Raw genomic sequence first — 15,275 nt, forward strand, 5'->3', positions numbered from 1 at the left:
ACGAGGTCCTGGCCGGATGCGTTTGGTGGTTAGCGCGGAGAAGACGAGGGCCGCGGAGAATATATAGGGCAAGCCTTTAGTCCCGGTTGGGGACACCAACCGCGACTAAAGGTACCTTTAGTCGCGGTTGGTGTCCCCAACCGGGACTAAAGGGGTACCTTTGGTCGCGGTTGGTGTCACGACCCGCGACTAAAGGTTCTTTCGCGCCGTTTTCGTTCCCGCGCGGAAAGAGCCTTTAGTCGCGGTTCGTGTCACGAACCGCGACTAAAGGTCTTTTTTCAAATACTTTTCATTTTAAAATCTTAAAAATACAAATAATATATCAAAAAATTCAGAAAAATAAAACTAATTCATTTTAAAATCTTAAAAATACAAATAATATATCAAAAAATTCAGAAAAATAAAACTAATTCATTTGAAAATCTTAAAAATACAAATAATATATCAAAAAATTCAAAAAAATAAAACTAATTCATTTTAAAATCTTAAAAATACAAATAATATATCAAAAAATTCAAAAAAATAAAACTAATTCATTTTAAAATCTTAAAAATACAAATAATATATCAAAAAATTCAGAAAAATAAAACTAATTCATTTTAAAATCTTAAAAATAGATTAAAGTCTCCATGTGGGCCTTTCTAATCCAGGATTCAGGCTTCCCCGGGTTGTCCGAGCGTAAAATATTCTTGTGTTGCTCGAAGTACGGAGCCACCAAGCTGGAATTTTGCAGAACTGTGTGGTGTGCTTCAGTCATAGAATGACCGTCCATACATATCGTTGATTTCCTTCCGATCGTGCCTTTTCCACTTAGTCTCCCCTCGTGCCGCGATTGAGGAATACCAATCGGCTTAAGGTCAGGAACATAGTCAATACAGAACTCAATTACCTCCTCATTTCCATAGCCCTTGACGATGCTTCCTTCTGGCCTAGCACGGTTACGAACATATTTCTTTAATACTCCCATGAACCTCTCAAAGGGGAACATATTGTGTAGAAATACAGGACCGAGAATGGAAATCTCTTCGACTAGGTGGAGCAGGAGGTGCGTCATAATATCGAAGAAGGATGGTGGGAACACCAACTCGAAACTGACAAGGCATTGGACCACATCGTTCTGTAACCGTGGTAGATCTTCTGGATTGATTACCTTCTGAGAGATTGCATTGAGGAATGCACATAGCTTCACAATGGCTACTCGAACATTTTCCGGTAGGAGCCCCCTCAAAGCAATCGGAAGCAATTGCGTCATAATCACGTGGCAGTCGTGAGACTTCAGGTTTAGGAACTTTTTGTCCGCCATGTTTATTATTACCTTTATATTCGACGAGAAGCCAGACGGGACCTTCATACTGCTCAGGCATTCAAAAAAAATGACCTTCTCTTCTTTGGTAAGAGCGTAGCTGGCACGACCTTGAAACCATTCCGGATGCCGGTCATCTGGGTCTTTCAAAAGTTGCTGGTCCTGCCGTGCTTCCTTTGTATCATTTGTCTTCCCATACACGCCCAAGAAGCTTAGCAGGTTCACGCAAATATTCTTCGTAACATGCATCACGTCGATTGCAGAGCGGACATCTAGGACTTTCCAATATTCTAGCTCCCAAAATATAGATTTCTTCTTCCACATGGGTGCGTGCCCGTCAACTCCCCGCGGAACTGATTGTCCGCCAGGACCCTTTCCAAAGATGACTTTCAAATCCTTGACCATATCAAATATCTCAGCACCAGTACGTTCCGCAGGCTTCGGCCGGTGATCTGCCTTGCCGTTGAAATGCTTGCCTTTCTTTCTTACGTTATGATTTCGGGGAAGAAATCGACGATGACCCAGGTACACGTTCTTCTTACAATTACCCAAACGTACACTTTCAGTCTCATGTAAGCAGTGCGTGCATGCATTGTATCCCTTATTTGTCTGTCCCGAAAGGTTACTGAGAGCAGGCCAATCGTTGATGGTTACAAAAAGCAACGCTCGTAGGTCAAATTCCTCTTCTTTGTGCTCATCCCAGACACGTACACCAGGTCTGCCCCACAACTGTAAAAGTTCATCAACTAATGGCCTTAGGTACACATCGATGTCGTTGCCGGGTTGCTTTGGACCTTGGATGAGCACTGGCATCATAATGAACTTCCGCTTCATGCACAACCAAGGAGGAAGGTTGTAGATGCATAGAGTCACGGGCCAGGTGCTATGGCTGGAGCTCTGCTCGCCAAAAGGATTCATGCCATCAGTACTTAGACCAAATCTTATGTTCCTTGCGTCAGCTGCAAAATCTTTGAACACTCTGTCGATCTTTCTCCATTGCGTTCCATCAGCGGGGTGTCTCAACTCCCCGTCGGACTTACGGTCCTCTTTGTGCCATCGCAACGACTTGGCATGCTTTTTGTTCCTGAACAGACGTTTCAACCGTGGTATTATAGGAGCATACCACATCACCTTGGCGGGAACCCTCTTCCTGGGTTTCTCGCCCTCAACATCGTCACCAGGGTCATCGCCTCTGATCTTATAACGCAATGCAGTGCATACAGGGCATTCATTCAAATTCTCGTATTCACCGCGGTAGAGGATGCAGTCGTTAATGCATGCATGTATCTTCAGAACCTCTAAACCTAGAGGGCAGACAACCTTCTTTGCTTCGTACGTACTGGCGGGCAACTCGTTATTCTTCGGAAACATATTCTTCAACATTTTCAGCAAATTTTCAAATGATGAGTCAGCTACACCTTCCCGTGCCTTCCATTTTAGCAAATCCAGTGTGCAGCCCAGCTTTTTCAGACTATTATCGCATCCTGGGTACAGCGACTTTTTGTGATCCTCTAACATGCGATCCAAATTCTCCCTCTCCTTGTCAGTTTCGCAGCGTCTCCGTGCATCAGCAATGGTCCGACCAAGATCATCAGCGGGCTCATCATGTGCCTCTTCTTCACCTTCACCTAACCCTTCCCCACCTTCAGCATCATCCTCCATGAAAGTATCACCGAAATGATCATGATAGTTGTCATCGATATCATCCCCTTCTTCATCTTCTTCCATTCTAACCCCTCTTTCTCCATGCTTGGTCCAACAATTATAGCTTCGCATGAAACCGTGCCGAAGCAGGTGCATGTGAACGTCTCTTGAGGAGGAGTAACCCTTCTGATTCTTACAGACAGCACATGGACAGATAATAAAACCTCGCTGCTTGTTCGCATTTGCCACTACGAGGAAATCTTTCAAACCCGTAGTGAACTCGCCGGAGAGTCGGGGACCGTACATCCATTGCCGATTCATCTGCATTATTATTATATAAAGTATATAATTAACCATCATGCATTTGTTAAACTAACTAGCTAGAAATAATACAAATTAAACAATGAACTACACACATGCATATTTTATCAATGACACATGAAAGGTTCAAGTTGCTAACCGCGATCGCGGAGGAAAAATAAATGAGAAAGCTCAAGTGTGGCTCGGACACTTCATATCATGTTTGTTTCATGCTCTCGGGCATTTCATCGAACACCTTGTGTGCATAGGAGGAACCAAAAGCAAACCCACCACCCCCCTTCTGAATTGTGGCTAAGTGAAGTGAGCTGAGTCCTATATATAGGGATGGGCCTTTAGTCCCGGTTGGCCTGGCCAACCGCGACTAAAGGCCTTCGGGCCAGCCTGAGGACCTTTAGTCCCGGTTGGCCAGGCCAACCGGGACTAAAGCCCCTCCTGTCCGCCAGCTGTCGACCGAGCGCGCTGGGCCCAGATAGTTGGTCGCGGGTCTCCTCCCGAACCGCGACTAAAGACCCCTTTGGTCGCGGTTCGATTATTTTAGGGACTAATGGGGGCGTATGGAAGCCTCTTTTTCTACTAGTGACTGCAACTTTTCACAAGTTTACCATCACCTCGTAGTACAATATTACATCAAAAAAATTCAGTCATCCTCTTCTGAAACGCCATTCAGCTCAGAGCAGAAATGGTAGGACCCCACTACAGGGGTGTGCCCATCGTCACAGAAGAAAGGCCTTGAGGGCAACTGCAGGCCATCCACGCTGCCTTCGAGCATCCCTATGACTTCGCTCATCGCTGGCCGATCGTGACACTGAACCTGGATGCAACATAGCCCAACAAGGCACAGTTTCCTCTCCAACTCGTGCATCTCAACAGATATCTCGCCCAGATCCTGTCTGCTAAGCCGTTCATACACCCAGGATGGGTAGAATGCCCGGCTTGAGTTCGCTGCTGCGTCCGGGTCAGCGTTCCTCCGCCCTCCTGCCATCTCCAGCATCAGCATCCCGAAGCTGTAAACGTCAGACTTGTTCGATATGACGCCGAAGCTGCGGGATATCATCTCAGGAGCTATGCACCCGATGGTTCCCCGCAGGGCGCTCAACGGCACAAAGTTGTTGTCCCTTGGGTATAGCTTGGCAAGGCCGAAGTCGGCAACCTTTGGGATGAAATCGATGTCAAGAAGGATGTTGTGCAGCTTGATGTCAAAGTGCAGAATCTGCATGTCACATCCTTGATGCAGGTAGTTGATCCCCCTGGCAATGCCTAAGGCGATTTCATTGAGCTTGTCCCAGGTCCAGCTTTTTTTTTAGGTCAATGAGGAGGACGCATCCTCCTGCTGAGCTAGACAAGGCTCTCTCTCTCTCTCTCTCTCTCTCTCTCTCTCTCTCTCTCTCTCTCTCTCTCTCTCTCTCTCTCGCCGCTACGGACAGTTCGTCCAGAGCTAGCAGCGACGAAAGCTGTAGTGTTTTTCTTGAAGATTATTTTCCCTAGTCGGTGCTCTATCTCATATATAACAGTACAAGTTCATCCAAATTTGTCGTAAAAAAAATTCAGGTATATCAAATAGGAAAGTTCACCGTAAGGAGAGATGATGCTTGATGTATGTATGCAGGAGTAGTTCTCACCTACCCATTTGCTCTCGACGGAGCTGATGCTTTCTTGCGTGTTCACATGGACAGTGAATTGTGTGAGAGGAAGGATGAAGACAAGTGTGGTGGGGAAGAAGCCGTTCGCATGGATGAGTGGTGATGTGACAAAATGCATATGTGTATGCTCCTGCTCAAAACATATAAATAGCTACTCCCTCCGTTCCAAAATATAAGTCTTTTTAGAGATTTTAACAAGTGACTACATACGGAGCAAAATAAGTGAATCTATACTCTAAAATATGTCTACATATATCCGTATGTTGTAGTCCATTTAAAATGTCTAAAAAGACTTATATTTAGGAATGGAGGGAGTAGATGTGTATGCATGCTTAAATAACCACTGAAAACCCACCCTAATCGAGGGATGCATGTAGTACATCAGTTAAGCACCATGAGCTTTTTCTGAAAATCAATGGACTTTTTTCAGGTTTGTGAACTTTTCTTCCAAAATAAAGAACTTTTTCAAAATCCATGAACGTTTTCAAATTCATGATTTTTTTCCAAATAATTCAAAAAAAAATTAAGCGATACAATAGGTGGCTCTGTGAAATAAAATAGTGCGGCGTCGTTGTTTATTATGTTTTGCCGCTGTGACTATTTAATAACGGTATGATAGCTCGAGTGGCTAGTGGGGCTCGTACGTGAAATCCAAGCTCGTGAGTTCGAGACCAATTTTTTGCGAGCTTTGCGTTCGCTGCTCGTTTCGTGGGTCGGCCCAACAGAGCGCAGGAGTGAACGGCCCAGTCTAGGAACGAACTAACCGTAGCGCCTGCTATTCCGATGTTTAGTACCACACTGCTCGGCTAAGAAAGTACTACGCGGCTTAAATAGCCCGGTATTGAGTGCTCCATCGCTGAGGACGCAAAGCTCATTCATTAGCTCTGCCGAGGCAAAGAGCTTTCGCTACGTACTTCTGGCCGGGCCTGTCCTGTCGGCCTCTTACCCTATCTCACCCTTGCTGTGTTTTGGGGGTTAGAAGTACGATGTGATGTCAGTCTTTTTACCTTTTTCCTTACTATTTTGCTTCAATATTTCACAATTTTAGTGCTCTATTTTTTTGGCTTTTGATGGCTCAGAGGAAGTTGTCGTTTCTTAAAATTTGGGGCTGCAATGTTTATGTGAAGAAGCTTTAACCTTATAAGCTCGAACTCAAATCAAAGAAATGTGTCTTCATAGGATACCCAAAGGAAACTATTGGGTACACCTTCTATCACAGATCTGAAGGCAAAACATTTATTGCTAAAAATGGATCCTTTCTAGAGAAGGAGCTTCTCTCGAAAGAAGTTAGTGGGAAGAAAGTAGAACTTGATGAGGTAACTGTACATGCTCCCTTATTGAAAAGTAGTTGGTGAGGAAGCTAATGATGTTGATCATGATACTTCAGATCAAGTTAGTACCGAACCTCGTAGGCCAACCAGAGTAAGATCCGCACAAGAGTGGTCCAAAAAAATCTCCGTGAAGTTTCGTTGCGTTTGGACTCCGTCTGATATTGATTTCCCGCGTTGTAGAAAAACATGCAGAAAACAACAACTGGCACTTGGCACTATGTCAATAGGTTAATACCAAAAAATGATATAAAATGACTATAAAATGATTATAAAACATTGAAGATTGATAATATAACAATATGGAACAATCAAAAATTATAGATACGTTGGAGACATATCAGTAACGTAGTTAGTGCAATATTTCAAAATTTTAGTGCTCTATTTTTTTGGCTTTTGATGGCTCAAAGGAAGGCGATGTCATCTAATATTTTTTGGCTTTTTTATTAGTCTTTTTTTTTCATATTTTGTTATAATATTTCGCAATTTTAGTGCTCTATTTTTCCGCTTTCGGTGGCTCAATGGAAGCTCTTTCCTCTAATATTTTGACTTTTTTATTAGTCTTTTCTTTTTGATATTTTGTTCTAATATTTTGCTATTTTAGTACTATATTTTTTTGCTATGAGCAGCTCAGAGGAAGGCGATGTCCTCTATCTATCCTATAATATTTTGCCTTTTCATTTATTAGTGTTTTTCTCTTTTGTTCTACGAAAATCATATTTGGCGCAGTGCCAAATATGTGACAACCCCGGTGTCCATTCCTCTTCCCCACTGCACACTAAGTGAGCAAGAAAGGGGGATTCATGGCGTGTAGCAATGCCTGCTTCCTCGACCGGAGACGCTTAATTAGACACCCCTACTATAAAGATAAGCACCGGTGCTTAAGAAAAACTCATTTTATTTTTACCAACCACCTTTCATTATACAAGGCCGCAGGGTTAACAAGCTACAGCTTGTCCGGACTGAAGCAAGCAGCAGTTGCAACAGGACTAGAACTTCTTCTCATGCACTTGCTAGTTGGAGCTGAAACTGCAATAATCAAATTCCAGTCTTGCAAACATGGTCTAAGGCACAAGTTTTAGAGATTAGCATTACATTCATTTTTCAAACATGGTCTGGTTTTTCTAGTTTTCCGAAGCTTCTAGAAGATTCCTATTTGGTTTTTGTTTTCTTTACTAGTATTACAAGCTTTTATCTCTTATTATTTTTTTATAAAATATATTATGAAATTTCTAAAAATGTTCAAATTTCTAAAAAAAATAAATTTCACAAAATCCAATAATTATTTAGAACTTTAAGAAATATTCACAAAGTTTTAATAGTATTCACACTTTTTTATTAACATGTTTCAAAATTTGATTTTTTTTGTAAAATAAAAGAAAATTTTCAGAAAAATTGAGATAATTTAGAAATCATGACAATTTTGGAATTGGAAACTTTTTTGACATTTGAGAAACATCAATTTCTAGAAAAAAATTCCATTCTAGAATTATTTTTAAATTTCTAAACATTTAGTTTCAAGATTTTTTTTAAAATCAAATATTTTCAATTTAAAGTTTTTCAACATTTCCACTGTAGTCGGTTTTCGTGGGAAGAAGAAGGAAATGCTCCTTTACCCGATAGCTAAGGTAGGTCGGCCCACTAGCTGCCCATATGTGATTGCTCGTAGCGAGCAGGTAACACATGATGCAATCATTGCTCATTCTCTTCTTTGCAAGCTCCAGCCCCTATATCACTCTTCAATGAACGTAATGCTAAAAAAAGGCCATCATCTTTTAGGATGAAATCTGAGCTAGACCGTTACTTGGAAGACCATTGACCAACGATAAATTCAATGTGTTAGATTGGTGGAATGCGCTATCCAACTTTGAGGCTGCTAGCACGTGATATTTTTGCAACTCCGTTCAGCACGGTTGCCTCAGAATCAACATTTAGCACAAGTGGTAGAGTTCTAAGTGACCACCGTAGTCGTCTTACCCCTGAAACCTTAGAGGCCTTCATGTGTTCACAAGATTGGTTAAGAAACAAATATAAAGGTGTGTATTTCTTTACATATCATCATATAGTCTATCATTATCTTGCTGGAATGTTCCGTTAGATGCTCATACTACTTATTTGATTGTTATAGGTGCTGACAATGACCAACGACAGAGCTTTTGGAGTTGTCTTCAAGACATTCAAGAGGGAATGCAGGTGAAGTACAAGTACTTGCACATTTCATATACCAATCTGCATATTTTTCATGTTTAACTTTAGCTTGAGCAAATTTTGATCTTCTCTAGGACTTGGCACTTTGATTTGGCATTGGATGCTTTGAAGATAGTCTTTTGGAGGCTTGGAGATGTGAAACTGCCATGATAATGCCCACTTTAAAGTGATTTGTGAACGATGATTTATATTTCAGAATTATGTATTGGACCATTTCGTCTCATTTGTGCTTGTGATCTGTGAACCATGAATTCTATTTTAGAACTTGTGTAATTGGACATCTTGTTGAACTATGTATGACTGAAATATGCTACTATTTGTTGCCGAAATATGCTACTGTATATGGCCGAAACATGCTACTGTTTGTGCTGAAATGTGGTCCTTGTAGCTGATGTTATTGCTCTTTTTCGCTCAAGTTATGCTGCTGAAATATGCTCCTTTTAGCTGCTGAACCATTTACTATTGTTTTATGCTGACATTTGCTGAAGTTACGTTGCTGAAATATGCTCTTTTTCCTGCTGAAATTCTATTCTATTTTGCTACTATGTTTGCTTTAATATGCCGATTTTCCGTGGGTTTTCCATAGGTTTAGGGGATGGGCAAGAAGCTAGCCCCGCGCATGGTGACGGAGACGGGGATAGGCTTGTGATTTTCTAATGGGGATGGTTTTGAAAAGGCAAAAGCCGGTGGGTTTCATCCCTGTTGCCATCTTGAGCTGAGAGATCTCTCGAATGCTCCTCTCTAAACACCAAGAGATAAGGATCGACAAGACTGCCAGCGGTGGGCGCGGGGGCCGAGGGGCTGGTCTGCAGGCTATTACTATCTGGAGCCGTCAAAGGCAGACTCGGCGACTTCTCGACATCCGGGAAATGACACCAGGCGTCAGCATCCCGGTTGTCAGACTAGCCACAATGGAGAGTAACATACACATATCCCTAAACTATATTACTATCTTCATAGTGGGTAGTAACATAAGTGTGGTGTCATGTAAATCTCCATTTATTAGGTTATAGTCTCATATTGCATTGAGACATGTGGTGTTACAGTTACTAGCTAAGTTACTTAAACTATCTCTCTCCTTATTAACTCATTGCCACATAAGCAAATTTGTTGAGTTGGACTCGATATTGCTGCTGAAGTTACTCCCGATGTGGCTAGTCTCATGAAACCTGGAAGAGTGCATGCCGCTTGACAAAGCACAGGAACAACCCTTCCCCAAAACGACCGTGATGATGATGCGGCCGTGCTAAAAGGGAGCCGACCAGCGACCGCCCGCCGGGGCGACAGAAGGCCGAGAACGAGGCGAAGATAACCATGAAGAAGAACGCGAGACATCACCGCAAGGGCGGCTGGCCACCACCGGCGAGTGCGCAGTCACCGCCTGCAGAGATCCACGACCAGAACCTACCAAACCCAGGGAACTCCTCCTCCTCCAGCAGAGCAGGGGGTTTCACCACGACCCACACCTGCTTCCTCGACCTCAGCATCCCGGCCGCAGGACCGAGAGTTTGCCGACGCGCATCAGCCAATGGCCCCTGGAGGGAAGAGCGCTGATGGGTCACATGCCCCGCCGGCACACTCAACGGACTGTGAGACCGTGGTTGATTGCATTCCTTGACATGATGGCTGTAACGCCCACGATGCGGCTATATCTCCCACGTGTTGAGGCACGACTTAGAGGCATAACCGCATAGTGGTTTTGTCGCAAGAAGGGTCATCTTCACACAATCCCATGTAATGAACAAGAATGGGATAAAGAGTTGGCTTACAATCGCCACTTCACACAAAACATAAATATAATTCATACATCATCCAAAAAAACATACATATAGACCGACTACGGTCAAAATCCAGATGAAAATAAGATAACCCCAAATGCTTGATCCCCGATCGTCCCAACTGGGCTCCACTACTGATCATCAGGAAAAGACACATAGTAACGACCACGTTCCTCGTCGAACTCCCACTTGAGATCGACCCCATCCTCTGCACTGGCATCGTCGGCACCTGCAACTGTTTTGGTAAAAATCTGTGAGTCACGGGGACTCAGCAATCTCACACCCACGAGATCAAGACTATTTAAGCTTATAGGAGAGGAAGGTGTAAAGAGGTGGAGCTGCAGCGGCAAAAGCATATATGGTGGCTAACATACGCAAGAGAGAGCGAGAAGAGAAGCAACGGAACGGTCGTCATCTAGTAATGACCAAGAAGTGATCCTGAACTCCTACTTACGTCATTCATAACTCAAACCGTGTTCACTTCCCGGACTCCGCCGAGAAGAGACCATCACGGCTACACACGCAGTTGATGTATTTTAACTGGGTCAAGTGACAAGTTCTCTACAACCGGACATTAACAAATTCCCATCTGCCTCATAACCGCGGGCACGGCTTTCGAAAGATAATACCCTGCAGGGGTGTCCCAACTTAGCCCATCATAAGCTCTCACGGTCAACGAAGGATAAACCTTCTCCCGGAAAGACCCGATCAGTCTCGGAATCCCGGTTTACAAGACATTTCGACAATGGTAAAACAAGGCCAGCAAAGCCGCCCGAATGTGCCGACAAATCCCGATAGGAGCTGCACATATCTCGTTCTCAGGGCACACCGGATGAGCAGTCCGTACAACTAAAACCAATCCTCGAGTTTCCCCAAGGTGGCGCTGCAAAGGGCTCTAGTTTGGACCAGCATTCAGAGGAACACTGGCCCGGGGGTTTAAAATAAAGATGACCATCGGGCTCTAGAAAACCCGGGGGAAAAAGGCTTAGGTGGCAAATGGTAAAACCAAGGTTGGGCCTTGCTGGAGGAGTTTTATTCAAGGCGAACTGTCAAGGGGGTCCCATAAATCACCCGACCGCGTAAGGAACGCAAACTCAAGGAACATAATCCCGGTATAACAGAAACTAGGGCGGCAAGAGTGGAACAAAACACCAGGCATAAGGCCGAGCCTTCCACCCTTTACCAAATATATAGATGCATTAATTAAATAAGAGATATTGTGATATCCCAACATATCCATGTTCCGACATGGAACAAACTTCAACTTCACCTGCAACTAGCAACACTATAAGAAGGGCTAAGCAAAAGCGGTAACTTAGCCAAACAACGGTTTGCTAGGAAAGGATGGTTAGGGGCTGACATGGCAAAATGGGAGACATGATATAGCAAGTGATAGGTAGCGCAGCATGGCAATAGAGCGAACAACTAGCAAAGCAAAGATAGAAGTGATTTCGAGGGGGTGGTCATCTTGCCTGCAAGGTTCTCAGAGTTGTCGAAAGCTTGATCCTCGTAAGCGTACTCAACAGGTTCCTCGTTCACGAACTCGTCTCCCGGCTCTACCCAAGACAAGAACACAAACAAACGGAACCACAATCAACCACGAGAAATGCACAAGCAACATGATGCAAAACATGTATGATATGCAAGATATGATATGCGATGCATATGCGTGCTTCAGAAGGAAAATGGTGAACAAGGCAGTAACTTGGCAAACCAAGCATGCCACTGGAAAGATGAGATGATTTCGGTCGAAATCGATATAAAGATCACCGGAAACGGATGCACGGTTTGCAAATGGCAAGCAAAACAAGAATGACATGAATCTGCGATAAACAACATGATAGCACTTAAAATGCAACAAGTAACAATGGTATATCACTCCAACATAGCAACAAAGCATATGGAAGTAATCTACAGGAGATGCTTGACAAAAGATGAACACTGAGCTACGGCTAGTTCACAACATATCAAGCTCAAACAAGCATGGCAAAAGTGCAAAAGATAACAGGTTCACAGACTTGGTGAAATTACTGGACATGGCAGAAAACAGCATCAGGTAGCAATGTTCAGAGCACGAAATCAACATGCTACAGGAACTTAACATAGCAAAACAAGGCATGGAAGTATTCTACTAAATGCATACGACAAAAGTCCCTTACTGACCATAAGCCAAAAAAGGACCAGAAGATATGATGGAAAGCATGTAAACATAGCAAGTTTCGTTATCAGGTTCCAGACTTAGCAGAAAACAGAGCATGGCAGAAATAATAATATGTAGGCCTCTTTGTGAGCTTGATGCACTCACCACAAAGCAATGCATGACAAAACAAGTACACCTACAGCAAGATGGCATGTGTATGAAGCTATACATGGCAAGGACAATTGCATATCATGTATGGATCAACTACAATAAGCTTGGCAAAAATGAATATCATGTTAAGAATCTGCCAGAAATATTTTATAGCAAAAGTAGAGCAAGATTGAGTCATACTATGGTACTCCATAATTGCAAACAAGGGCAGGAATGGATCAATAACAACTATAACTACAAAACATCCTTATTGAACATCTCCAAAATATGCATGGATCTCTCTGTAGCATCAAGTTTACATGGCAACAAAATAACAGCAGACAAAGACTTGGAGAAATCACTAAGTCCCTGAAATCAGAAACATTACGGGCCCTAGTTTGCATGCTTGTGCTAGTCACCACAGAGATCACAAAAATACATGGCATACACCCTTGGAAAGATAGAATGGTATACAACAAAACACATGCATAGCTCATGCCCATAAGATGCACAGGTTAAATGATACAAAAATGACAAATCTCCAAGTTCTGATAAGAACCAGCAGATAACAGCAACTAGCCCTCTTGCAACAGAGATTTGGGCATCAAGATGACCTCTAATGAACATGGTGCAATTGAACAAAATGAAGAGCATCACGAGATGAACAATTTGACATATTACACGCGCGAAACGAAGCTACATGCAAAGAGTTATGCACTAAGGAACATGAGCACTTGCTGTAAAATTGCAAGGACTTGGAAGAAAACGGGGGGAGGAAAGTCAACTGCTACAGTACCAGATCGAGATCTGGATCGAGGCACTGGCTCGGGCACGGGCTCGCCGGCCGGAGTGGAGGAAGAGGAGGCGGTCGACGTGCGGGGGAGAGGCGGCGGCGGAGGAGGCACCGGGCGGCGCGGCGACCACCGGCGATGGCGACGCGGGCCCCGGCGGCGGCGGCGGCGCGGCGCGAGGAGGCTCGGGCGCGGGACGGGCCGCGCGGGTCCGCTACGGGCCCGGCGGGCCGGCGGCGGTGGGAGACCCGGCGGTGACGTGGCGGCTTCTGATTCGTCGGGGCGGCGGCGGTGGACGCGTCCGGCTCCGCCCGGACGTGTCCGGCGGCGCGGAGGGACGAGGTTAGGGTTTGGACTGCGTTCGTTTTTCGGAAGGCTCACATATAAATAGGTAGAGGGAGCTAGGAGGCTCCAAATGAGGTGCGGTTTTTGCCCACACGATCGTGATCGAACGACCTAGAGCATGGAGATGGCTTGGAGGGGTTTTGGGCTGGTTTTTAGGGGGGTTTTTGCTGCACACTCAAATGGACTTGGCGGATGCCCGGTTAATCGTTGGAGTACCAAACGACCTCCAAATGGAACGAAACTTGACCGGTGGTCTCCGGGTGGTATATTAAGGCCACTTAACAAGCCTCGGTCCATTCCGAGAAAGTTTGACACCCGCTCACGAAAGAAAACAAGAGGGGTGCACCGGAGGAGATAGGAGCGCCGGATTGCAAAACGGACAACAGGGAAAATGCTCGGATGCAAGAGACGAACACGTATGCAAATGCAATGCACATGATGACATAATATGATATGCATGACATGAACAAAATGCAAAACGAAAGACAAAACCCGACCACGGAGGGAATCTCATAACACAAAGCCGAAAATGGCAAGAGTCGGAGTTACAAATATGGCAAGTTACATGCGGGGTGTTACAACACTCCACCACTACGAGAGGATCTCGTCCCGAGATCTAGGACTGAAAGAACTCCGGATATTCGGAACGGAGATGGTCCTCGCGTTCCCAGGTGGCTTCCCGATCGGAATGGTGCGACCACTTCACTTTCAGGAATTTGATTGACTTGGTGCGAGTCTTGCGCTCAGTTTCTTCAAGAATAGCAACGGGATGCTCATGATAAGACAGATCTTCTTGGAGGTCAATTTCTTCGAAGTTGATAGTGCGCTCAGGCGTCTTGAAGCACTTGCGGAGCTGTGACACGTGGAACACATCGTGCACGTTCGCGAAGTTGGAAGGAAGTTCAAGTTGATAGGCGAGGTCGCCTCTTTTGCCAGTGATCTTGAAAGGACCCACGTATCTAGGGGCAAGCTTCCCTTTGATACCGAAGCAACGAGTGCCTTTCATTGGAGAGACGCGGAGGTAGACATGGTCTCCGGTCTCGAAAGCCAAATCACGGTGCTTACTATCATAGTAACTCTTCTGGCGCGATTGCGCGGCTTTGAGATTATCACGGATGACTTTACACATTTCCTCAGCTTCAGTGATTAAGTCATTGCCAAGAAGTTGGCGTTCACCAGTCTCTGACCAATTGAGAGGAGTACGACACTTTCTGCCATAGAGAATCTCGAATGGGGCCTTGCCTGAACTCGCTTGGAAGCTGTTGTTGTAGGAAAATTCAGCATATGGAAGACAATCTTCCCATTTCATGCCAAAAGAAATGACACAAGCCCTGAGCATATCTTCAAGAATTTGATTGACTCGCTCGACTTGGCCACTAGTTTGAGGATGGAAAGCTGTGCTGAAGCGAATGTTTGTGCCCATGGCCTTCTGGAAGGAGTCCCAGAACTTAGAGGTGAAGATGCTTCCACGATCTGAAGAAATCAATTGTGGAATGCCGTGCAAGGAGACAATTCTTGAGGTGTAAAGCTCTGCCAGCTGAGCTGCTGTGATGGATTCTTTGATTGGAAGGAAATGAGCCACTTTAGAAAGCTTGTCGATGACAACGAAGATAGCATCATTTCCACG

The 15,275-nt window shown here is 44.5% G+C and overlaps 1 protein-coding gene across 1 annotated transcript; it reads right to left on the bottom strand.

Moving 5' to 3' along the window:
* Nucleotides 1–3,905: 3,905 nt before the first annotated feature.
* Nucleotides 3,906–4,484, bottom strand: LOC141041826 (rust resistance kinase Lr10-like). The gene has a single exon (XM_073509291.1). It carries the CDS (start codon nt 4,482–4,484, stop codon nt 3,906–3,908), a length of 579 nt encoding a protein of 192 aa, XP_073365392.1.
* Nucleotides 4,485–15,275: the final 10,791 nt, after the last annotated feature.

This window comes from Aegilops tauschii, chromosome 2 (assembly GCF_002575655.3).
Source record: "Aegilops tauschii subsp. strangulata cultivar AL8/78 chromosome 2, Aet v6.0, whole genome shotgun sequence".
NCBI lineage: Eukaryota > Viridiplantae > Streptophyta > Magnoliopsida > Poales > Poaceae > Aegilops > Aegilops tauschii.